The sequence below is a fragment of the Brachyistius frenatus genome, unplaced genomic scaffold, assembly GCF_029030835.1.
Source record: "Brachyistius frenatus isolate BFR_SWC_R1_liver_20210118 unplaced genomic scaffold, ASM2903083v1 Contig_68, whole genome shotgun sequence".
Taxonomy (NCBI): domain Eukaryota; kingdom Metazoa; phylum Chordata; class Actinopteri; family Embiotocidae; genus Brachyistius; species Brachyistius frenatus.
The window spans coordinates 190,885-216,417 of NW_027210667.1; the positions used below are offsets into that span (position 1 = coordinate 190,885).

At 39.5% G+C, this 25,533-nt stretch overlaps 3 protein-coding genes across 3 annotated transcripts in view; all 3 read right to left on the reverse strand.

The window, feature by feature from the left end:
* mtus2b (microtubule associated tumor suppressor candidate 2b) overlaps positions 1-25,533 on the reverse strand; it is a 195,850-nt gene that overhangs the window by 21,778 nt on the left and 148,539 nt on the right. The window lies entirely within an intron of this gene.
* Positions 7,898-12,959, reverse strand: nek3 (NIMA related kinase 3). The gene is made up of 13 exons (XM_069707360.1): positions 12,808-12,959; positions 12,002-12,095; positions 11,812-11,909; positions 11,533-11,616; positions 11,103-11,170; positions 10,921-11,007; positions 10,259-10,313; positions 9,794-9,994; positions 9,417-9,531; positions 9,103-9,270; positions 8,874-9,005; positions 8,601-8,718; positions 7,898-8,254 (listed from the first exon to the last, which is right to left on the reverse strand). The coding sequence occupies exons 1-13, from the start codon at positions 12,922-12,924 to the stop codon at positions 8,188-8,190; spliced, it is 1,404 nt and encodes a 467-aa protein (XP_069563461.1). The 5' UTR covers positions 12,925-12,959; the 3' UTR covers positions 7,898-8,187.
* LOC138626003 (LHFPL tetraspan subfamily member 6 protein) overlaps positions 22,881-25,533 on the reverse strand; it is a 42,151-nt gene continuing 39,498 nt past the window's right edge. Inside the window, exon 4 of the mRNA XM_069707373.1 lies at positions 22,881-23,682. Coding sequence (XP_069563474.1) covers positions 23,564-23,682 — 119 coding nt within the window. The 3' untranslated portion in view covers positions 22,881-23,563. The remainder of the gene's footprint in view (positions 23,683-25,533) is intronic.

Genomic DNA, 25,533 nt, shown 5'->3' on the forward strand with positions numbered 1-25,533 from the left:
CCAGTTCCAGCAGGGTTTTGTGGAAAATGGGCGTTATTATCGTTTTATAGAAAGTTTGTCAGCCTCTTGGGGGGGGGGGGGGCAGCAGACTATTTGTTTGCGAGACAACTTTCCTGACCGGGAAGAAGAAGGCAATGAAAACACACAAAACATTTAAGTAATCAGTTGACAGGATGTGGTAAATGACAAAAAAGAAGGATCTTGCTTCTGCTCGCATAACAGCCTTCCTCATTCCAAAATCAGACGCAGCACTGAACTAATAAACAGCCGTGGAATGGGCTCAGTGTCTGCAAGGAGGTAGGTCGGATAAATAACTCACCAATCAGTCACATGTAATTTTCCTCAACTCCCTGTCGCCCTCGGACCATAAACAGGTCTTATCAATCTCTGGAGGAGTCATTGGACCACATGGAGCTTTCTGCATAACATCTTTGGAATGAAACAGAAAGCATGAGCAGCATGTTGATAAAACACTCCCTTCATCGGGGTACCATGGTGTGCACACAAACAATGTATGAGCCATGCAGAGTGTTCCGCCTGTTAAGAGGAGGAAGACTAATTTAATGGTCTCCCCCATATTTTAGCAATGCAATCAGGAAATTCAACTGGGACATTAGAATCTAAAAGCTGAGGTACCAACGATTTTTTTCCTGCACTTTGGTCATTTCGTTGCATTGGAACTGCAACCACAATTGACAGAAAGCGAGTGCACAGTGCCTGTCATTGTTCTGACCTTAATTGATCAGATGAGTCTTTACCTTTAGGCAAGAACTCAGCTTGTTACAGCCTGTTTGTGTATTATCGGTAAAAGAGCCTAAGAACTTCCTGTATAAATCTAGCAGGAGGTGACTCAGACAAAGACTGCTCGGTTGCTCAAACAGAAAAAAGTCGTGCCATGAGAGTTTTGATTTTAATCAATGACGAATTGGAAACTTTGTGATTAGGTAGGTAGGTAGGCAGGTAGTTACTTTATTAATCCCCAAGGGGACTTTTTTTCCCCCGCTACAGCAGCATTTATAGATACAGGAAAGCAGTAAAATCACAGTAAAAATATTAAATATAAAAATGCACAGTATATACAATAAAGTAGAATAAAATAAAATAGAATAATTAAATTAAATTAAAATTAACTAAACAATAGTGCAATTTTTTTTAATTTTTTTTATTTAAACAAACAAGAAAAACAAACAACGGTGTTATTGTTGTGTTATTGTATTATTTCTCTCCTCTTTGTATGTGTGTGAGTGAGGCATGATGGCGTTATTGGAAATTATACAAAAATACAATGTTGACTAAGAATGCAACATAAAAAAAAAGGTTAATATAAAGAAGGGTGAACAGTTCTGACTAAATCCACTCTTTGAAACCAACAGGGAAGTTTCATACACATTCCCTCATATGCCTACACACACACTGACACATACTGTCGTTGCATTAATACGTTTCATGTTTTCGTTTGACAGATCGACTTCATGGAAACACCTGTCTGTTGAAGCACTGTACCCCTAAAGCTGGTCTTGACCCCGTATGCAAACACATGTGACGTTTACAGTTCCTCCAAGCTTCTGCCTTCGTTTCAGCCTGCTACTTAAGCTGATGGTATTCCAGGCCGTTAGAGAAAGAAAAAAGACATTACAATTGGGTGTGTTCTGCTTGATGGGACAAGTTGGGGTTTCCTCAGCTGGAAGTCCTTCCTCTGGAGACTCCTAAACAATGTCTGAGCAGCCAGTGTGAAGACATTAATCCTCTCCTGTAGCTACAGCTCCTAACCACAGAGAAGAGCTCACTGGTGCAACTGACAGTTTCATGAGAAAAAGGAAAGGTCACGGAGTCAAACCCCACAAGGACCACACGTCCCCATGTCCTGTCAAAGTGCCCATGTAGCAAATACAAATATACAACTGCAGTATGCTGCAGCATTAAGTGTAACATCACGTGATCCTAATTTAAAGTGTTAAAATCGATTCATTGTATTACATTAACATGTTTATTTAATTTTAGATTGATGTAGAGGAGCACAATATCCCATTTTAAAGAGTTACTATCATTCAATACTTGCTAGCTGTCAGAGCCTGTGAGCCCCCGCTGACTCCTAATCTGCTTTTCATGAGTGTAAAGGAAATAAAAAAAACATCGGTAAAATAAAGAAATCTAAACTTTAATTTGAACTGTGGCGTAACTGGAGAGTTGAGCAGCAAAATCTGAGCTGAACTGAAATCCAACCATCAACTTTTACACAGTAGTTCAACTGAGCACATGGCCGGATTAGTGATACCCGGGCGCCGCTATTATGGCACTCACTCATAAACAAATGCCCGTAGCACACTACACAGCACAACCACACATAGACGCTTACAGGTCAGGTTTGAGGTTGGCATGTTTCCCAACAGGAATTTCCACAGAGCCTCTCAGACCACACAATACTTTCTCTCTCCCCTTCAGCAGAATTAATTCCCCCGGAGCCGCAGAAAATCAGTTTAATTCCCTTATTTGCTCAACTCACATTTGTCTGACAGCCACATTTCTTAGTAGGATTTAATCGTGTTTATTGTTTACTCTCCAACTTCCTGTTTTTGGTTAGTGATTTATCTCCCTCAAAAGAACATTACAAGTTCCTAGTCAAACTTAAGATGCTTGAAATGCAAATTGGACATCCTTTTGTAACAGGATCCTGGAGGCACAGCTAATCTATTGACACGCAGGCCGAGGCTGGGCTGGGAAGGACACGGCTCATTGATACCCCTGAGGTTATCAGCAATGCTTCAAACAAACCACACAATTAGCTCCAAGTAGCAGACAGATAAGACCAAGATGATTCCAGAGGACACAGAAGTACCATCACACAGCACAGTGACCCATAGGTGACATCCTATAATCATATATTGATTGTTTTATTTTACTTGTTTTAATACAACTACGAATGTTAGCTCCTTAACAAGAGATAATTACTTCATATGACTGTATGTCCTGAGAACCATTCTGCTTAAGCTTGTGGAAAATGGAGAATTGTTTGCACTTGTTGGCAATAATAATATAAAGTATATGAATCGAAACATCAGTTTCAGAATATTTCATGCCAAACTAACACAGAACAGTTAAGTCTTCGGTCTACAATGTGGGAAAGATTTACTGAAGCAAACAGACAGAACGCTGACACTCGAAGTGTCATGACCAATAACGACATTAACCACTAACCGGTTGTTGTCAGTCTTTGTTGTTTGAACATGTGATACAAGTTGGACTATTTTAACTCAATGACATATAAACACTAGTTATGCCTTGTAGATACTGGATGCTGAACTGCATCTTTTTCATGTCTGAATGAATCTGTGTCCAACTAATTTTGAAACTTAATGAAGCTCAATTATTCTCCCAGCTTATGAAACTTTATGAAACACATCACTTAAGAAGCTTATTTAAAAGTAGATGGAAAAATTCAGCCTTTACTCAGACTAGTCCACCCTTTTATGGACAGGTTTCAGCTATTTCAGTAAAACTCTATCCATTATCAAAAGAGGAAGTTCTTTCATTTTCAGGAAATTGTTCTCTATCATTTTTGGAAGTAAAGAGGAGAGATTTAGGCCTGCAGCCTCCTACACGGCTGTGTTCATTTCAGAAATGTCACTGCATTAGATATTTGCAGCCAGTGCAACAACTCAGGCCATTTCCATATTTTCACATGCTTTTTTTTTCACAGAAAATAAGCAGCATAAAGAGGGAAAAGGTGTTGTGTTTCACACAAAAATCGGAGGGCCGCGTGTGATTGACAGTGTGCGTGTATCTGTGGGTATGTGGGTGTTTACTGGGTGGTGGTGGTGTGTGTGTGTGTGTGTGTGTGTGTGTGTGGGGGGGGGGGTTACTGTGTGACATGAGGTGAAAAAGAAGCAACAGCTCAAATTCACTTTTTACTGATGTAAAAACAGAAAAAGATGAAAGCCGTACTTTGAGAGACAGGTTGAACATTTTCAGCAGCACATTCTTAGAGTTGTCACAGAATTCTACCCAGTGAGATATTTGTTTTTAAATTATTTTAGCGATCTGTGCTCCGGTAAGGATGGATGAGCTGGACTTCACGACAAAAAGACACAACCACACATCACTAAATCACTTTAATACACGTTCTTACTTCATTGAAGAAGGATTTCAGTGACCTGCATTTAAGCTGTGAGAGGAAAGCTTTAAAAGACTCTGTGGAGAGTCTTGTCTGCTAATGATCTATTATTGGCTCAAAGGAATAATGGCAAAGAGACAGGCCAGCAGAGCCTGTGACCCCACCCAAAGGTGGAGTCAACAGGCCCGTGAGCTGCAAACACTAGTAGCATTTAAAACTGAAAATGGCCCGTCACAGAGGCAGCAGCATCCCACTTCACATAACCCAGTGTCCAAATTGAACTGTGCCTGACTTTTTTTTTTTTACTTTGAGCGTCTGATGAATTGTGAGGTTCCATGACAAACCCCTGCTTGGCCACGCCGGTGTCTATTGTCTGATACAGAGGAACAAAGCACTGGCAGCAGACAATGGAGGGTCACTGCAAAGGGCTTGAAATAATCATAACAATGACAGCTCCCATATTTATAGTTGAAAAGAGACTTCCAACTGAAGCTCCGAAGTGCTTTGTTATTAACAGGAAGAGCTGCTCCCCATGAAGAGTAAACAGCACTTCTCTTTACCGGGTGAGTCATAGTGGCAGTTTTCACCTTCTACGGGATACAAGCGAGGCTATAATGTCTACCCAAAATCCAAATTTAGTGTAGAAAATAATGTAGTTAAAGAAAACAACAAACCAAAAAGCAGCAGAGCAGAAATGTGAACACTAATGTCCCCCCCCCAGTTTGCCCTGAATGAGAAAACTGAAAGAGGACTTTGGTAGAAAATGCCTTTCTAAGCATCAGTAGCCAGACAGAGATCACTGGGTCATCTTGCATCTGCAGAGTTCTTCCTGAGTGAAACTGCAGGCGCTCAAAAAGCAGGACACAAAAATAGGGAGACAAAAGGAGAACAGAGATTGTCGCCGATAGCGAGCTGCAATATTTCACCACGGGTGATGACAGCGGGCAGGGGTCGAAGTGTGTGGACAATCTCCCGAACGAACGCACAAAATGAAAGGTCTTTTGTGCATCATTTGATAAGAGGGGGATGTTACTTGATTGTTGGCTGTCAGGTCACCAGGATGAGCAGGAAGAAAATCAGTTAAAAGACTTCAGATTAGACGCTGGAGTGGCCGTTAGACAGGCAGCCTTACGGTGACTGTGTTGAAATACAGGATGTAACATGTTTCAACACGGCTTAAACAGAAAGAGAAATAAAATGTTCTACCGCCATGTGTGCTAGTGACAGGGAATTTCCTAGAAAAAAAAAAAGGTGTGATTCTCAGGTCACGTGCAAGAAACAACACCAGCCTGTTGTGGTTTTGCATGCGCTTGAAAACAAACACACAGCAGCGATGTCACAGTTGTTTTTTAAAATTTTTTTTATTATCTCAAACCGTGATACGAAGTCACAGTTCACAGTGTCCCTCCAAGTCAGAGCTTTGAGTCATATCCACACGGACCTCACAAACTCAGTGCTGAGTGTAGGACAGATCCACTTCATTCACAGAGACATTTCTTTTGTGGCTCATTTGTAGCCATTGAGATACAACAGACATAACTTCACATCCTTCCTGCAAGAGGAAGCCTCTGTTCATCTGCTCATTTGGCTCGTTATTCCATGAAGTTCAACTTCATAACTGTTCGGTCAGGATTTATTTTCGTGCCAGCTCTTGAACTTTTATCCCAACAGTCGAAGGAGGTGGACAAAATAACAGGAACGCCAGTTTCATGCAAAATAATGCAGACTTTTTGCAGACACTTTATGCGGTTTAATGTGTGATTTAGGTGCGAGAAAGCTGAATTATTGATAAGGAAATTAGAATATAACAAACAGAAGATGCAATATATTCTACTTTAATATTATAAAATTATAATAATTTAATTGTAAATGATTTTAATATTTATTATATTTGCAAAATTTTTTTTACCAGCCACTGTGCATCAGCTGTGCATGTTGAACCACGTCAACAGCAGAGTTATTCATTATGAGATAAATAATTAGTATGACAATTTTCTAAAGCCACTTATTCCAGACAAAAACCTGGAATAAAAAAAACTGCTATCCACATCTTTAACACCAGCTGGGTTTTAAAGTTTTGATATTGGAGGTGATACTCAATTCTTAAATAAATAGGGCAAATCACTCAGTGTATCATCTATCACAACTTTTTTCTGCACAGGTACATGGGAGAGCTGGAGCCTATCAGAGATGACGTTGGGTGAAGGCGGGGTTCACCCTGGACAGGTCACCAGTGCATCAGTGTTAAATAAAGAACTGTAACTGAAGAAAAAAATGTCTAAAGCGGGAAAAGCTTCCAAATTAAGGACCAAGAAACCTCTGGTCAAGGTAAACAAACCTAAGAGTATGACTAACCATTTGATTCTAACTTATTGTACTGCAGTGTAATTTACAGGACAGAGACCTTTGGATACTCAAGGCTACATGCATTCATCCTTGAAGTACTGAAGTACCTAAAAATATGGTCCTTATTACACAAATTCAAGTAGCACAGACTCCTTAGTTTAGATTAGACAGAGCTATAAGGACCCTGTCTAGTCCGTCACAGGCACTGTTGGGAGACCGTCCAATCTACAGGACACACTACATGATGACTTTATGCTACACCACTACATTTGTGTCTTTGCTGAACATGGACATCTTTGGAGGTACAAGGGGAAATACACATCATTTCAAATAAGCAGGGGGCTGGATGAGGGAGCTCTGAATGGGTAGTCATTGTAACTTCAAGATAAGGGCTGAGCTGCAGTCCTGCACTTCCTCAATAAAAAAAAAAAAATGTGGGCAGATATCTGACTCTCATAGTCTGAAACTTTCCTGTCAGCCAATGGGAGGTTTCAGTCACTGGGGGAAATTTGGCAGCAGGATAATCCATCCCTGGTGTGACTGTTGGTGAATCAGCCTCATTATGGTTTTGTTGACTCAACGGTCTGCAGTAGCTATATCCTGTTGAACCCAAACTGCCATGGGCCAGGCTTGGGTTTTTATTTCCTTATTGCCAAACATGTGGTTGTGCTACTGTTTGTTTTTATTCAATATTGTCAAGCTTTTATTATGGCAAAACAAAGACAGTGGCAGGTTCTACTTGTTCACTGATATGAAATGCTCTTTAGGCTGCTGACAAATCAGAACATAGTTTCTTAAATTCATATATAAGCAGATCGAACACTCACTGATTTATCTGACTACATCTGATATTTAATATCAGAAGGATTTGTTTAATTACATCTGAACTAGTGTTGTGCCTTCCTCTTTCCCACTCAAAAGAGCTCACAGGAGTTATTTCAACTCCACCTAGTGGTACATAATCGACATCTACTGCTGGAAAGATCACAACCATCATCTTTCTGTGTCTGCTCTACTGTCGCGGCAGAACATTTTAAATGACATAACAGCTAAAGGAGCCAGATGTACGACTTGTTAGTGTCTCGACTCGAGAATAAAAACCAAACAATACCAGTGACGGAACATGTTTAGTCTACTTTTGGTATTGAAAGGAAATGGACTTCAAAAGGTGCTGGCGGGCTCAAAATGGTGTGAACCCCCCAGGAGTCCCAGCAACTCTGAGTCTAATATTTCCTGCTTCCCAGACAAGCCAAACACAAGCTCCCAGACGGTCTCAATCTACTGGGAATGTTGTCATTGGTGACCTGACCAGCACAGAGCAGATGATATAATCAAATCCGAAACAGAGCACACACACACACACACACACACACACACACACACACACACACACACACACACACACACACACACACACACACACACACACACACACACACACACATCTCAAATGTCTTTATGAAAAAAAGATTTTATGACAACAAGTTGAGCAAATTCGATTCAAATTTTAGAGTCTTGTTGGATCAACGGTGAGAACAAAACAACAATGCAGTGCTTGAAACACATAATATCAAATATGACTGTCTCACTGTTGACGTCTGAACTCGGAAACAACATGCAATAAAAACCTGCTCTTGTATGAGGATTTTGGCATGTGTACAACATTAGTGTTTTTGGGAAATGTAAACATGAATGAGGACAGATTGTGCAGCTTCAGAGGGAACGAGGCTTTAGTGTTCCAAAAACATTTGCTCAACTTCGTCTATCCAGTCACACGGAGATTCTTCCTCAAAGTCTCTGTGGAAAGAGGACATACAGTGCAATATATCTTAATTCTGTTTTCCTATGACAGGTCACATAAGAAAAGTATACAAATCCAGCACATTCCATACATCCAAAAGCAATCCAGCAGATATTTATATCGCTCTCTCTCTGCACACATTAATGGTTAAAAGTGAATTTCAAGGGCAACATTGGAAAGATAAATAAATACATGTTTTTCCAGGTGCCGTCATATTATTTGATTATTTATTATTTGAAGGAGCTTTAAGAAGCAAAATAAGACCAGTCAGATCATATAAAACATGTTCGCCATCAGTGCTATAATGTTAATTAAATACAGCAATGAGTCAGGGTCACTTACGTGTCCTCGTCATCAGAGCGCGGCTGCAGTCGGTACTCGTCTACAATCACCTCTGGCTCGGGACCATCAGTGTGGTCACCCTGGGGCTGGGAGAGGGGTCCCACGAGAGGGTTGTCATCTGAAAATGGAAATCACAACCACCACACAGCCTTTTAGAACATCTATGCCACTGTCAAATGTCCGTTACAACAGAAAGGACTCTTTTAGGATCTGTTGTGCTCTATAACTATATAATATACTATTAAGATAGCATGTATTCAGATATCAGCAGACCTGATCTGTTTATTACAAAGGTGCTGGAGGCTTTGCTCAGCTGGGCCTTCTCTAACAGACTCAGAAGCCTCTCAGGAGGATCCTTATCCCATCGCCTCCTCTGCCTGCCGACCTCTGGCTCCTCTGACACACCTGGAAAAACACGGAGGCAGCAATCTGATAAAGTACTTCATTCCCCAAAGTCTACTTTTGTACATTTCAGGAAATGAACAGGCTGCTCCTGTCATACCTCCATGACTAGACCCGGTGAGGGACTGGCCGGTTGAGGACATGCTGTCAGATGAAACCAGGCTGGCATTAGCCAACACCTGCAGCACCGTGTCTGGTGGCCCAGCAGCCCACTGCTTTCGAGGGACGGGCTCTATGCTTTCACAGCAGCCTGCGGGTGACTCCACACCTGAGGTGAAGGATAATTCCGCACATTTTTGTTGTATTCCTCGGTGATAAAAACATTGAAAACATTTCTTATTTTCTCACAAACAAATGTAAGCTCATAAGCGGTAAAAAAACAAATTTGGTGATGACATTTTTAACCTTGACTACCTTCAAATGTTGATGTTTTCAGTAAACTCTTCTCTCCCAGAAGATTAGCCGCCTTCTTCCCCTCTTCTCTGTTCCATCGACCTGTACGCCTCCCCTGTCCCTCTGCCTCTACGGCCTGTAAGACATTCAAAACAGTGCAGTGAATCAAACACATAACATGAGCGCCGCGGCCATCTGAACTAACAGCAGCTTGTCAAAGTTCAGAGGCCACATAGAGTTACCACAGCTGGGGAAAGTGTGTCAGAGTTTAAGTTCTCACTCTTGACATTGTGTCGTGGCAGTATGTATGATAGTTCTGATAAATGGACAGTCACAAAAATCACTTCGGGTTCAACTGATTGCGCAACTGTCCCCGTGCAGGACGCTCATGTATGTACCTGGGAGGGAAGATATGTTCGCAGGAGTCTGGAGACCCGGTGAGAGGTCAGGATGGTGTGCAGGGACGGCCTGTCCTTTGGGTTTGTCTTAAACATCTGCTTGACCAAGTACTGCAGCTCGTAGGGCAGGTGGTTGGGGAGGGCAGGGTATGCACCCCGACACACCTTAAGAATCAGGCTCTTCCAGCTCGACGCCTGGAACTAACAACAGGAGAGGGAGGCGTGAGGATCTCTACGACAACAAACCACACGGCAACATCTGAGCCACATAAAATACACAGCAGATAACCGAAGTCAGAAGATACTCGGCCTCCATCGTTGCACAACAATGCTTTGCAGTCTCACTGTGCTGGAGGGTGACAGCAGAGGTATTTTACAAACGGATTCATTGACAGTATTTGGACAGAGGCCCGCAGTGGTGCGTGGAGTGTGAAAGGACGGGAGGGGGGCGGGGGTGGGGGGTACCGGGTGTCGCAGGGTGCAGAGCTCGTAGAGAACGCAGCCCAGAGACCAAACATCACTGCAAGACACAAAGAGATAAAGGTGGTTATTCATTCACACCAGACATTTGTCATGCACTGGCACAGTCAAAGAGATACAGCTGGATATCCCACGTTTGACACTCCAACATGCGGAACTGAACAGTCGGCCGCTGACAAGCTCGGTGTTGCTGTGTGCTGTCTCAAAGTCAAATCTGAGGAGACACTGAGAAAACTCTGAATTTAGGAAACATCGTGAACACTCGTGCAGTGTATCGGATTAAATTGTGTCTCATACATTGGAGTTTCCACACAAGCACTTAAAAGCACGAATGAGTGTTTGTTTCATATTTTTGGGGGACGATGACGTCGCAACATGTCTGTATGTTTTCTACATGTAACCAAAGCGGCGCATGGTCTGCAGGAGCTCTGTCTTTGAAATGAGAAGTTTATACAGATACACTGCAGATTGCATCTACTATGGCACTTCTGAAATATAAAACTACACTGCAGGTCTGCATACATTATTTTTATGTACATTAATTTAGGACAGTATAGAGAGGTCTAACTTTGACTTTTTTTTATATTTTATTTTTGTATTGTTTGATATAAAATGGAAAAAGCTGCCAAACAGTCATGTTAACGTACCTTTTATTGTTGTATGGCTTATTGTCCCAGATTTCTGGTGCCACATAATACGGAGTCCCAACATATGTGTGAGCATAAGCCTTTGAGCTGCAATCAAAACACAGTGAAGAGCTAAATGTAACCGCAGCAAATGAAGCCCCGAGCTCTGACTTTAAACAGGCACACTTTTTCTCTTCCTTTACCTGTTCAGAATACAAGCAGAACCAAAGTCCCCGAGCTTGACTGTCCCATCGTCCGTCAGGAAAATGTTCTGGGTGAGGAAATGAGAGAGGAGCGATGACTTAACATTGAAGCATGAAATAAGAGCAGCCAACCATGGCAAAATGATGATATTATGCATAAGTGGGAGATAATGTAGTGATCTTATCTCGATCAGCAGTTTCATCATTGTTCATTTTACACCGCAGCGCTCGCTCCCACTCATAAGATTCTATCAACATGCAACCAGCCAATGAACTCAATTATTGACATCTTGTTCGGATTCAGAGCATAAACACAAAGAAACTTGAATTAAATAGAACATACAATAATCAAAACACAGTCTGTTTGCACACATTTTTTACAGGAAACCCATTAATAATTAAAAACTGTAATACCTGGACACTACTGTACCTTGGACTTCAGATCTCTGTGCAAAACACGCTTATCATGGATGTGCTTTGCACCTGCACACATCTGAGCGAACCACTTCAAGATCTGAAAAAAAAAAAAAAAAGATTTCGATGAAATCAACTTCTAAGAAATGGGGATCAAAACACGGACACGTAATTGGTACAGGTATTTATTCCTGCCTACCACTATAATGGTATATTTAATGTACTATCATTTTTTGGAAATAGTATTTTTCTATCTATCTCTCTATCTATCGATGTAATTGTGAAAATAACCTACATTATCAACACAGAACTGGGTAGTTTTCTGTTGCTGAATCCTCTGGAGCAGATCTCCTCCGCTGCAGTACTCCATAACGATGCAGAGGAGGTCATCAGCTGAACACACACAATCACATTTCCTTTTTTTTTTTTTTTTTTTTGCAATGTAAACCACCTAAATATCTTGTAATACTTGTTAAAGGGATTACCTTCGAATGCCTCCCTGAAGGCTACAATATTAGGATGTTTCATTCTGGACAGCAGGATGGCTTCTCTCCTCGAATTCTCCAATTTGGACTGATTCTATAAAAATGCAGATAAAACCATGAATGCATTCACTATTATGCAAAACAAACAGCCTCCATGTGTCTATGTACGCAGCAAGCCGGTAGGTTATCAGCATGGCACAAATCACATTTCTATATCCGACCACCAGGCAATAGCATCACAATCTGTATCCAAAAAATAAATAAATCAGTATGTGGTAGTGAGCATCCAACATTATTATTATTTTGTATTATTATTAGTCATAGTAGTAGAACTGAATGCTGCAGGAAGTCCTTCCCACCAGCTGCTTTCAGACTGTTTAACGCACACAAATAAACTATTGCGATGTCTATAAACCATAATAGTATGCACATATACATGTACATATATTTATAGCGTCCACTGAGGGATCCATGTGCATATATATTTGAAATATTTATACATGCAGATATTTGCAAATCACATTGCAGTTATCACACTGTATTTTTAATTATATTTTATATATATTTTTTTATTGCTTTATCAATGCAATTGTTTTTTTGTTTTTTTTAATTAAATTGACTTTATCTTAAAGGGCTGTAGGGATCAATAAACTATCTATCTATTAGTAGTTGTAGTATTTCCACATAAAGATGTGCTGCCTTCAGGGACTCTTCAGTTCCTCCTCCGTCACACAGGTGAGGACTAACAGACCGCGTATCAAAGGGAGGAGAAACAAATCACCGCTCTGCATCGCCAGCTGACGTACCTTCGGCAGCTGAATTTCCTTCAGCACATATTCTTGCTGGCTGCTGTTACAGCGGACGGACACAGCCCGGCCGAAAGAGCCTTCGCCGAGCACTTTGAGGAGGGAGTACTTCTCCATTCTTTGAGAACCACAAACAGAAACCACAGAGGACCACCCGGGACTACGGCGGATTGTTTGGCTGCTACTTCCGTATTATTGTATGACGTAAAACGCGCTGCCACTGTACTGCGCCGCCTCGCCACTAGATGGCGGTAAAGCACAATCTCTCAATCCTAAATTTGAGTTAGTTTGAGGTTTTCCTGATGACAGAAAATAATTAAAAATGATAGCGAATAATAATAATAATAATAATCAATTATGTTGGAATCATTTGCGTAAGGTGTATCATGACTTCTTGTTTGGCTATTATAATGCTATAATATGCTAGGCAATGTAACCGTTTCTTATTTTACAATTCACATGTAAATATGTTTAAAATATGTTTTCTGCTTTTCTATATCCACAAACCTGTGCAGAACTTTACATTTTGACTGTAGAAATATACCATTTTCAGAAATGAAACAGCCGATATACACAGACCAGTTTTCTCTTCTGCTTCCTGCAGGAAAATTGAAAAGGACTGTTGCAAAGTGGCCTGTGTTAGTGTGGGCGGTCTGGTTAGGTACTGAACTTGAAGTGAGCTGAGATGCTTCTCTCTGTCAGGACAACTAATCACACACATAACAAGCCAGAGTGGAAAAATGGTGTCCGCCTGCCTGGTCACAGCAGGATGTCAAAGGTCAAATGCTGGCCATGAGGGGAATGTAATGGAGGGTGGCTGAAATCTTTCCTTCAATGCTTCTGCAGTTTAATATCACTCCATAAATGTGTTAAAATTGAGTGACCTGCAAAATTGCAATTGGTCATGCCCATTGGTTGTGCCTCGAAAATGGAGAAGCTGATTGGCTCAAAGTAATGGCGAAGGGTCAGGGTGATTGGTTGTTCATTTTGTTAATTCAGGCGTGTGGGCTTTACAGGTTTTTTAGGAGTTAAGTAGTTGAATTCAAGCAGATGTTCTTCATTGTGGAATAATTTGAAGAGTAATTGACAAGTACACGGTGTCACACTGTGCAGGTAAATGAAACTGGTGAGTCTTGCAGCAGCAAAAACATTTCACAGGTTAGACAATGTTACGCAAGTTATACACCATTAAACCCTCTGCATGTATGTGACTTTATTCATATGGTATATCTGGTGGAGAAATTCTCCATCTGTGGTTCTTTTTATTTCATTTTAAAATGATTTACACCCAAATATCCCCACAGAAAAGAGGATATAATTTGGTTGTTCTCCATCTCTATTTCAGTGTGATCTACTTCATGCATTCCCCGGCTTTCATTCATATCCATAAGCTTTAAAAATCCAATTATAACATAAGAATGTGCTGAATTTGAAAACCAATCTGCATAAAAGCTGCATCATAGCAAACATTATGTAATACTGACATACTAATATGGAGACTTGTCATTTACTATCATGGATCACACAGTTTAAGCAACTTTCAGGAGTGTTCTGATTGATTTTCACATCACGCAGCAATGAATAAAATTGAACAATCAATGTGCAAATGGTCTGCACAAATCAAAATGTATGTGATGCATTTGTTAGGACCTGAAACTATGGTCTTTTAATGTTCAGCAGAATTCCCCAAACATCCTGTGCACCATAAACCAAATGTTTCCGAGCCAAACGACTGCACAGCGGTTTCAAATTTATAATATTTACCTCATTACCGTCTGTTTTTGCTCTGTGCTCTGATTGCACCTAGCAGCAAATAGTCTTCCTCAAGAGGAAAATGAAGGCAATAAATATTGGGCATGGTGCAACAGCTTGTTTATAGCCCCTGGATTAAGCTGTTGTTTGGGGGAATATGATAGACATTTCTTGCAGTCCTTGAAGCATAAAAAATATGTTTAGTTTGGGAAAAAGTCCTGTACAAATCTCAGTCAACCTTTTACTAATTATGGGCAGAGGCTCTATAAAGTTTGGGTGAATTATTTCCGAAGATAAGGCATCAACAAGTTCTTACACATTTATGCTAGAAAGTTTGTGACTCCTTCATAATTTTCGATATTCCCGCATAAATATGACCTAAAACATCATCGGATTTTCACATCAGTCCACATCTCCACTGTTTATGGCATGATACATTTCCACAAACGTGTTGTGAAAATCAGATTTTGATTTTATCTCTGTATTTTGAATTAAACATGGTGCCCTATCACACCTGATTATCATCACATTGACTGAAAACACCTGCTTTCAATTTCACCTTCAAATATGTAATATTGGATTATCTTTTTAATGGGGTTCTCGTTATCTACTTTTAGGGCTTCTGTGGAAATCTGATTATGTTTTAGGTCATATTTAAGCAGAAATATAGAACATTATCCACTGTACAGAGACAAATAGCTGTAAAAGTAACAATTTGCTTTGACAGAACAAGTTTATCTGGGCACCAGAGGACCAAGCTGCATGTGCAATTGTGTGTGTTTGTCTGTGAAAGACAGATTTGACCACAGATCTAATAGGAATTTGTGAGGTGATAGAGGTAAGTTGAAGATCATGTTTCTACTAGAATGGGCATTGCTGTATGTGCTTGTGTTGCTGAGAGAGCATTTAAATGCAGAATCACAACATATGGTATCAGTCAGATGTTGTGACTCTTCTCTTCCAGTCTGTGCGGCTTCGTAAATGACAATTGACTGACATGAAGGCAGCTGTGGGGCTTTTTTAAAATCCTGCGTGGGGTCGAGCCCACACAAGCCTGCATGATATGGAGTAATGAGAGATATGTAATATTTGTTTGACTTAAGCCCGATATCATCACGATACCGCACAAAACACTGTTCAGTCTCTTGAAAGAGAATACAAATGTATGCCGTCCTCACATGTCCCTTTGATAACTCTCAAACTCCTGGGGGTCATGATAATTCAAGAACCAAAAAGAAATTCGTTTGAAGAGAAAATTCCCTATGTCATAAAATATGTCCTTTATAAGCTTCACTTAAAGTTTCATGTTTGACATTATAAGTGAAATACATCTCTTTTAACAAAAAAAAATTCTTGATGTCTTGCCAACCTAATTTTTAAGAGCAGCATACATTATATTGAAAGCCATCAAATGATCGGTCAAAGGAGCGATTGGCAATTCACTGTCTGAGAAGGTGAATACGAAAGTCCTTCAGAGACCAATTAAAGGCCAGAGAAAGATATATTGGATAAATAGATGTAGAAATGAATATGTAGGTCTATGAAATACATTTGCAATATACTGGAACAATGCTGTTTTCCCCAGATGATGCATTTAAAAGACAAATTAAGGAAGAATAATAAATTTTAAAGTTTGTTTTCTGTGAGAAATTAGAGAATGAAAAGAGCAACATTTTTTGATGTTCATTGATATAAGCCAATTCATGGAGGAAACATTAAAGATGTAGCCTCGCTCCAAACCGCTGTTCAAACAGAATGAAAGAAGGAACTAAAATAAAATGGATGGTTTCCAATCTGTTAACAGGCATCAGAGGAACTTAACTATGATCCAACGTTGTATCAGTGAAGCTGCTTTGTAGGCCGTGAAGGTGACTTTCAAAGTTTACCTGAATTTTAAGGTCCATTAGAGCGTCATAAACAAAAATGTTATCATCGTCCTTACCCTCAGACCACAATGCTGATCCTCAGATAATTATCTTGGCTATTGTCACCTTGTCCTTCTTATTCGGTTCATTGTCCTCAGCGTTGTTTATCGGTTTATCCTTCACAGGTTTTCGCTTTGTATACAATAGTACAGCTCAAACTCTGGATACTTATAGCCACCTCAATGTAAAAAGATTCCAGTAAAAGTAAAACCCGAGCAAAGTCCTTAAAAAAATAAAAATGCAGATGTTTTATCAGCAAAATATGTATATTTTTATTTAGGCTATATCATAAAAATATAAAAAGTAAAAAAAATGCTGCTTTTGCTTAAAAATGGCCGAGTCACTGATAAATCTTATGGCAATTGACAATATATATTTTTAAGACTGATGAATATATCAATAACATTTAGCACGTTTTCACTGTTTGGTTATTAAGTGTGATGGTTTTTCAAGCCAGGAGCTGCTCCGCTCCAAAGGGTCACAACATAAATCTGAGCAGGTCGTGGAATGATTAATGTGCTAAGAAAGAAGGAAAAAATAATAATAATTCTGCCACACAAATGTGTTTTCATTATTTAGATTTTTTCTTTTGTCAAACTGCATAACCGTTTTGATGGGAAATGTCCCCTTGATGAACCTGCTACAACCCGGAGACACCCGAAAACCATTACCTAGAGATATACGGAAAGATATGCTGGAGTAACGTGTAAAATATATGCTACTGAAGTTGTTTTTGTCATTTTTTTGTTTAACATTTCCCGGGTGTTTTAATGTGCCAGTCATTTGTGTTTGTAAATGATATTTGGACCAAGTTTCATGTTGATTTTGCACTGTAAACAAGACTGAACTGATTTAATAGAAAAATAGGTACAGGGTTGGGTAAAATGGAAATACTCGGGAAAGTAGCAGCACCTTAAAATTGTTCTTAAGGTGGGTAAATGTAATTCCTTCTTTCCACATGCGGCAAACAGTTACTGTTTACTGACCCGAAGAAAACCGAGATGTACTGTGTACCTTTAAATAGTGGATGAGAGCTTCTGCAGCACTTTTTAGGAACCTCAACAGCACACATCAGACCCACAGGAAGTGAAAAGAGACCTAATAATATGATTATCAGTTACCTAATTTAGTCAAACAGCTTGAGGCCTGGAATGCACCAAAGTCTAGAATTGTGTGTTTTCCTTACAAAGTAAAGCCTCTGATTATTTCAGGGACTGCAGTTTTTGACAGTGTGTATAAAGTTACAGCCGTCTTAACAAGATGATATAAAACCATGACTCCAGGTTAGCTGAAACGGTAAAAAAAAAAGCAGGTTTTTATACAGCAGCATTATTCAAATTTGGCGTCTAAGACGGAAGGATTAAATACCTTTTATGAACTAAACACCGAAAAAACAAAATTGATAAAATACCATGTGTTTGTGGTACGGTTGCCCCATGTACAATCATGTGACATTTTCCAGAAAAAGTGTTCCAGTACTCAGAGACTTGTGCAGTATTTTGGAACATTTACCACAGCATTGTGCCACAGTGGTCTCTGAATACCACAAAAATACCAGAGGAGAAATACTTGAGGAAGTTAGCTCATAAACAAGGGGGAGCAGTGCCACTTAGCATGTGGCATTTTACCACTTGAAATTTGTCTGCTTTTGTCTTCACTTATTTTTGAGAAAATTATGAAACTTTTTTCCCCCTCCTGGTAGTCACTAACTTTGTGGTCTGACATTTACTACTGTAGCGAGCAGTGGGTTTATCAGAGCTTGTTGGCAGAGTTTGGGATGACTCTCTGTGAGCTTGTCACTGAGCAATCCTTTTATAACTGCACATTTGATTCAGTGTTATCATGAAACAGACAGCAGATATGAATCCTTAAATTGTAAAAGAGGAGTGATCTTCATTTCCAGTTAAAGGCTGGCTTCGTGACGGGCTGTCAGAGTTTGTAGAGTCAGCTTATGGGCCTCTTAAATATCCATTTTCGATGTCACTTGGCACAAATGAACCACACAAAAACAATACTTTAAGTTACACCTATAGTTAGAGATGATTAAAGGATCAAGGCTGGAATCTTTAAAGTGGAGCTGAACTACTGTTTGCTTCAAACTGAATACGTACCTGTGGTCTCAGAGCTGTATGACTGATAAGGGATTCATTAAATTAAAGCCCACCTGTGAAAGCTTATCTGAGAAAACATTTTGGACTGCAGGTAAAACATATGACTGAAATGCTTAAAATAAAAAAGTAACATAGGAAACGGGTTGTAAAGCAATTTAAAACTGCATTAAAGCTGCAGCACATTTTGAATTGCTCACAAGCTTTTGGTGAAGGATAAAAGAATCAGCATGTTTCTCCCGAGAGACTTCTGTACTGCCGAGTGTTGATAGCAGAGATGATTACACCGAACAGAACCTCAGTGTTGTGACAATTATTAGATAGGAGCTCAGAGAACGCTGCTCTTGCATCTCCTCTGCATATATCTTGCCTTACAGTATGTAGGTCTTCCATAGGGTCCTGAAATATTTGCATTCAGTTGGTTGTCTGTTATGTTCAGTATCTTTAGGGGGTTATGTTCTCTGAGTAAGATGAAGGCTGTGAAGCTGTTTTTTTTAAATTATTATTTTAATTTCAAATAGTACAAAATAACTCAATTTAGTGTTTAATGAAAACTTTCTTCAAGCTTTGAGGAGCTCACAATGTTCTTTCTTCTTTGAAACCCTGCCAAGAGATATAATTTCAGATCTCTGGAAATTTGTGAGTGAGTTCATTTGGTCTTCAGAAACTATAAAGCTTATGCTGTTCTGTTTCATGCAGGTTTGGATATACCGCTACTGCCTGAGTTTGAGCTCCAACTGAAGTACCTTGAAAGGCGATGCCAGGCTGCATTCTAAAGTTTTTCATTGATGCAAACTGGAAGACATCTATCAGAGGATACGAAAGCTATTTCAGTCTCACTTCTTTCTTCCCGTCCTCCAGTGCCAATCTTCTTTTACCAGAATTTAAATTAGAGGCGATGATGAGGTGAAGTAGTGAAGAGCAGGAGTGAGGTTCTACAGGGCCATCTGAGGTTTGGGTGTTTATCTCACCATGAGAAATCAATGTGTTATTTATGAAGTGGTGTCTGGAACCATAGGTTTATTTTATTGCTAATGTCAGAGAAAGCAAATAGAAAGCAGCAACCAAGACCTCTAATTGGGTGGGACCAGAGAGACAACACGCTTTGGCTATTTAGCCTTCACAGCATCTTCATCTTCATCTGGTCTTCTCTAAGTCAAGTGGAAAGAAAACATCCAAAATACACATTTCTATGTATATTTTACAACACTTTGTGTAGACAAATTACGTGACTAAAATGACTAAATATTAGCTTAACATCCAATAAAAAATGAACTTCCTCCGGCCTCCGCCGTTTCTGTAAACGTTCGCAAACACGTCACAACTCGTGAACTCGATGCTTCTAGAAAATGTAGAGCTCTGACGTCGTGAATACCGCATGAGGGGGCCGTTCACATGGACTCTTCTCATGTCCAAGGTAAATATGACCCCATTTGAACACGGCACATGTTTGATAACCACATGTTCATTTTAAGGTATGTACACGCATGTAAACCGTAACAGGTGATTTTAATGTCTGTGTAAAAGGCAAACGGTAGCACTATTAATATTGCGCAGACATTTCTCCTCACTCCCAGTATGAAGCTTTACCTTTTTCTGAGTTCAAACAAGCAACTAATTTAGAAACGCTACTCGCCACAGCCTGCCTACATCCCTGAGGGTGAACCAATGAGCCTTGAGCTGTAATCCATCTATCGCAGTCTGTGAGCTTTGAGTAACAGCCTCGGATCCTCTTTGTCAGGTGTATGTTATCATTAATTCCCCTTACTTCTCTGTCCATATTAACATGGTAATTGTCAGATCTCTAAAAGCAGATACACACACACACACACACACACACACACACACACACACACACACACACACACACACACACACACACACACACACACACACACACACACACACACACACACACACACACACACACACACACAGAGCTAATTAGCAGTTATTTTAAGTAGAGTGCAGGGACTTGTGAAGCACAGTATAGGACAAATAACTTAATTTGGTTTGATTTAATTTGAAATCAATAAAATGGAACAACTCAAAAGGTTTTGACTTAGAACAGTTTCTGGGTTCATTTAGATTTAATGTGATTCACCTTTGTAGCTGTTTGTTATTTTGCTGCATATACTCTAGTTTTAAAGTTCTTATTATTCATAAGGTTTCCATTTGTGCTACTGCCCACACATTCAAATAAAATACAACAGAATAGCTGTTGCTGATGGGTGATGAGGGTGACAGACCACTATCTTACTTTACAGGCTCTCTGTGGTTGCAGTCATGGCTCACTTATCTTGCTTTCCCGCAGCAATATCCATTATGCAGTTTCTTTATGGAAATTGGTGTTATAGTAGCACAAAACCTTTTTTAAGCAGAGTTGCTCTTGAGGGCGGTAATTATCTCGCTGGGTACTATCAGGGGAAAAAAATAATTAGAAGGAATTAATTGATGTGGATGTATCTATCTGGCTGCCAAAGTTGATCTCTTTAAAGGTGATCCGCTGTTTCTCCCTAACATAATTACAGTGGACCTTGGCGCACAACACGAGGCAACTTAAGAGACCACGAGGAAACAGACATAACACAGGCAAACTAAGAAAACACCATCAATAATTCAATAATTTGAAAATGTAATAATTTCTTAAATTGTGTTTAAATTCTTTAAAGTGTTGAGCTTTCAGGGTCAATTTAATTCCTTTTTCAAAACGCAGTTTATTTTCAGAAGTATTCGTTTATTTGGGTTATTAGGTTTTGCTAAAATGTGCTTTGCGAAGCAGTTTGGCCTTCATGCTTGTATATGAAAAGTGTCACTTAAATAAATTGTAGTGTTCACGCAGCGGTTTGATTGTCTTTGTTTATTTCTCCTGATGTTTTCCCTCTCTCATGGCATTTGCCTTAAAGGTTAAAGAAAATTAATTACGAAATAAAGACTAAAACAGCCGAAGGGCTTTTGCTAATTTGCTTGAGTTGATGTGACTCTATCTGACCTTCCAAAATAAAATTATAACACATTATTATATTATTTCACGCTTTTAATCTTTTGTTTCTTGACTGCATCAGGGTTTAAAGTAATCACCTGAAATAGATCATTTTCAAATATCAATCTCTAGATGCTCTTTATTCCCCCAAATTACAATGAATGCAAAATTAAATGTCTTTGTTCTCTATTAGAGAAGCCTGCCACTACTCAAGTGTGAAGGAGGTGAGAATAAATTGGTGTGCTTCTCACAACATGAAATAATTGTACTGCTCGCAGTGAACATCAGCACTAGGTCAGTTGAAGTCCAACAGTTGTAATATCCCTTTATTTAGCAGCCAACGTGAGCGGCTGTGCTTTCCAGTTACCTCACATTTGGCATGTTTTAAGACAATCAACCGCCCACGTGTAACAAGACCTCCGATTGAATAGTACGGCCTGTCAGTCTCGGGGTCGGGCGCTGACATAAAGGAGGGAATGCTCCAACTTGGCCCCGATGTGTCTGCCTCTGCTGATGAGGCATCTGGTTGACATGCTGCAACGATCACAGCTGATATCAATCAGTGCAGCAGATCAGAGAGAGAAAGCAGAATGTAAAGGAGCCGTGCTAACATATTAAACAGAGTACGCAATGAGAGATATTTCTCAAGTGAGAGTGGGGAAGCGGGCGTTGTCATTATGAGGAGAAAAGGGGGATGTTAACGAGGGCCAAATACATGGAGAACAGCTACATGAGCTGACTTTGTACATTTGGGTTTAGGTGTGATGTTTGTTAATCAAAAGGAGGATAAACAGAAAGGAAAAAAATGGCTAAAGATAGTAACTGAAAAATCTAGGTGCACTTTATACCTCTGATGACTCTCATACAGTTTTGGTAATTGCTAGGAAAAGGTTACCGTTATTGTTATTCACAGCATAAAGGCAAGTTGAGGAACTGTGAGATAACTGTTGATATTAAGCTGATGGCGTAATGGAGGCAGAGCTACTCAATTTCCCAGGGTGTGATTGCATCTCAGGCTTTGTCTGGAAGACTGTGATGCTTTGAAGTTCAGAAACCTGATCAAAAGGCAAACACTCTGACTAGAGGTCACGAGAGTCACCTCATCAATAATAGGGAAAGTTACATTCACAGCACTGCCTGTCCTTTTCCTCTCTATTGATTTTTTTTTGTCCTGTGTGTTGGCTCCCACATGTAGTGAACACTACCAAGATCAAGAAGTCATGGGAAAAGCTTTTCAAGAATGTGAGTGCAGGCGTGTTTATTTTGCCTCAGGGCAACGTCCGAGACCAAAGAAAACTTTACATCCAGAATTCCAATAAACATTTATTTACAAAACAAAAATAATGACAAAGAATATTTCGAGAGTGAATACAAAACGTGATAATATGATAAAATACATTACCATACACAATGTATATCTTATGAATGTGTTAAATAAACTATGCTTCGATTTTTGGAATCTGAAAGAACTGACGAAACAGGCAGCCAGTGTTGGTTTACTTTACTTTATAAGGATTATTGCATTTCAGTTTGTGTTTAAGGCAAGAATGAGACATAAAGAGGAGATGGAAACACTTCACATAACAATAAAGCAACATTACTTTTCTGTTCATCACAGGGCCCACTATCACATAAACATCAATGAGGAGGGGACAAAAAAGAAGACGAGAATAGTCTTTGAATTAAAGAAATAGTTATGTAACAACTTTACAAATAGACTTGGTCCATACATTTCTCATTTAAGAACAGCTTTAAAGAGAAGTACCAGTTTTCAAAGCCATGTGTGTGTGTGTGCTGCATTATGAAACGGTCCCTGCAGTTGTCAGATGAGTGGTGTCCCATGATGTGCAGAGCACCATAACGACTTGGTGTCTTTGGTGCCCGATGTGCTGTACTGGTGTGAGTCCACAGAGTCAGAGTCCTCTCTCCCTTTTTTTTTTCATGCCGCCTGAGGTCTCTGTCCGTCCCCCGTCTCTCTGATGCTCTCTTCAATACGGGTACTGCTTCTGCTTCTTCCCTGCGAAACAGGACAGCCAGGTGCACAGCAGCATGGCGGCCGCCGCCCCGGCCCCGGTGCAGTAATAGGCCCAGCCGATCTGGCAGGAACCTGCAGAGGAAAGCAGAGGATTTCACGTTTTATTATATCCGTCTGTGTATCAGGGAAATCTCCAGATACCCATTATTAGATTTAAAACAGATTTGAACAGATAAGCCCTTGGCCAAGGAACCACTCATATGATTTTTATAGAACAAGAATGAGTGTTAGAAGAGAACTGCCCCTGCTTGCTCTAAATTTATGACCTCTTTTATGTGAATTGCTTTTAAATCTCACATCACTTTGACAATTAAAGAGAAGAAGCGTGACCTGTCAGTCACACGCTGACTGACTCTCACAACAACACTTCTCTCCAAACCCAGATTAGAGGAAAGCAAATTGTATCGCGATATAAAGAAGCCTATTTGAAGCGCTGGAAAAAAGAAATTAAAAGTCAAAGTAGATTAGAATGTTATCTACACATACATAGATTATAAATTGGCAGGATATCTCTCCACTGTTGGAGATTGAAAGCAAAGAAGGATCATAAACCAAGTACAGGCTCAGTGACCAAATATGACATCGAGAAAAGGAAGACAGAATCATGACAAAAGAAAACGGAATATAATATGTGGTAAGTGTTCAACAGTGGAGTTCACAGAGCACATGCACACATCCACATGTACACATAAAGAGAAATACATGTTTTAATACCCATACATTTGAATGTTTTTAAAATTCCTATTACCCTTATCCTATACATAACATGTATGAATATTAAGAGAAACTATATTTGCATGTTCAATGTATCATGAGAGTACTGCACCATACCTTTAATCTCTTAGATCCAACGTTAACATGTTAGTGTTAAGTGCAGAGAATGGTGTGAACTGCTTAACATTTTAGTTCAGGCTAATACATTGCCCTTCTCTTTGTGAAAAAAAAAAAAGAGAGGTAGCATTGTTAAAACAAATGCACCGAACATAGTTTAACTTCAGTCTGGTATGTGGCAAATGCACAAGACAAACTTTGAGAAATGCACACTTTTAAAGCACACCAGTGTGGCACAAAAAGCTGAAACTCAAATATAACCTTAAACATAAAGTGACTTCCTAAAACCCATCTTCCACAATCCTCAGAGGAAATTACGTGCATTATTAAACAGGATCCCACATGCAACTGAGTCTAAGTTCTGGAAAATCACGTGAGGACCATTAAGACTTTTAACTATAAGCACCAAATTTTCTGAGAATATGTGACTGAATAATGCAATCTAATTACCGGCTGGGGGAAAGGAAGAGGAAGCGTCACATTGACCAGTCATAACAACTGTCCACTGACTAAAAATTTAAAATATTTCTCAGAGTCTCATTTTCTATTGCATTTTTCTTCTCTGTGTAGGTGTCAAACCCAATTAAAATGAGCTTCCCCTCTTCTTCTATTATTCAAATGAAATATGAGGGAATGTTCCATTGATAAAAAACATCCCATAAAAGAAGTGATTTCATTCTGGGGACATGAATATTATAATTTTCATACTAAACATACGTGCAATTAATGTGTGCAACATTAAAAGTTATCAAGTACTGACTACGTTCTTCATGATAAATTAATGAGGGATGAATTAACAAGTGGAGCTTCAAAAGCGGCAACCGAACGTATTGTGTGACATCCTCTTTTCAAGTGCGAGAACATCTTGTGAGGTGAAACTGAAGTAACTAACTTCAACAGTCGTCTTCGACAAGCAAGTCGATTTGCCACAGATACTAAAACAGCACTTGTTAACAATAATCTATAGTAACGGCTGTTTTTTCAATGAGGGAATTCATGATAAAAATGATAGATTTTATTTATATAGTATTTTTGATGTTTTGATGCATGATGTTTTGTACAAGTTAAAAGGATCAAAAACAACACAAAAAC

What these genes read in the sequence shown, in the direction of transcription:
- nek3 (XM_069707360.1), bottom strand. Translation starts at nt 12,924, where the DNA reads ATGGAGAAGTACTCCCTCCTCAAAGTGCTCGGCGAAGGCTCTTTCGGC. An exon ending in CCCAGTTCTGTGTTGATAAT is followed by an intron (nt 11,617 to 11,811) that starts GTAGGTTATTTT and finishes TTTTTTTTTCAG; the next exon opens with ATCTTGAAGTGGTTCGCTCA. An exon ending in CTTTGTAATAAACAGATCAG is followed by an intron (nt 8,719 to 8,873) that starts GTCTGCTGATAT and finishes TTCCATTTTCAG; the next exon opens with ATGACAACCCTCTCGTGGGA.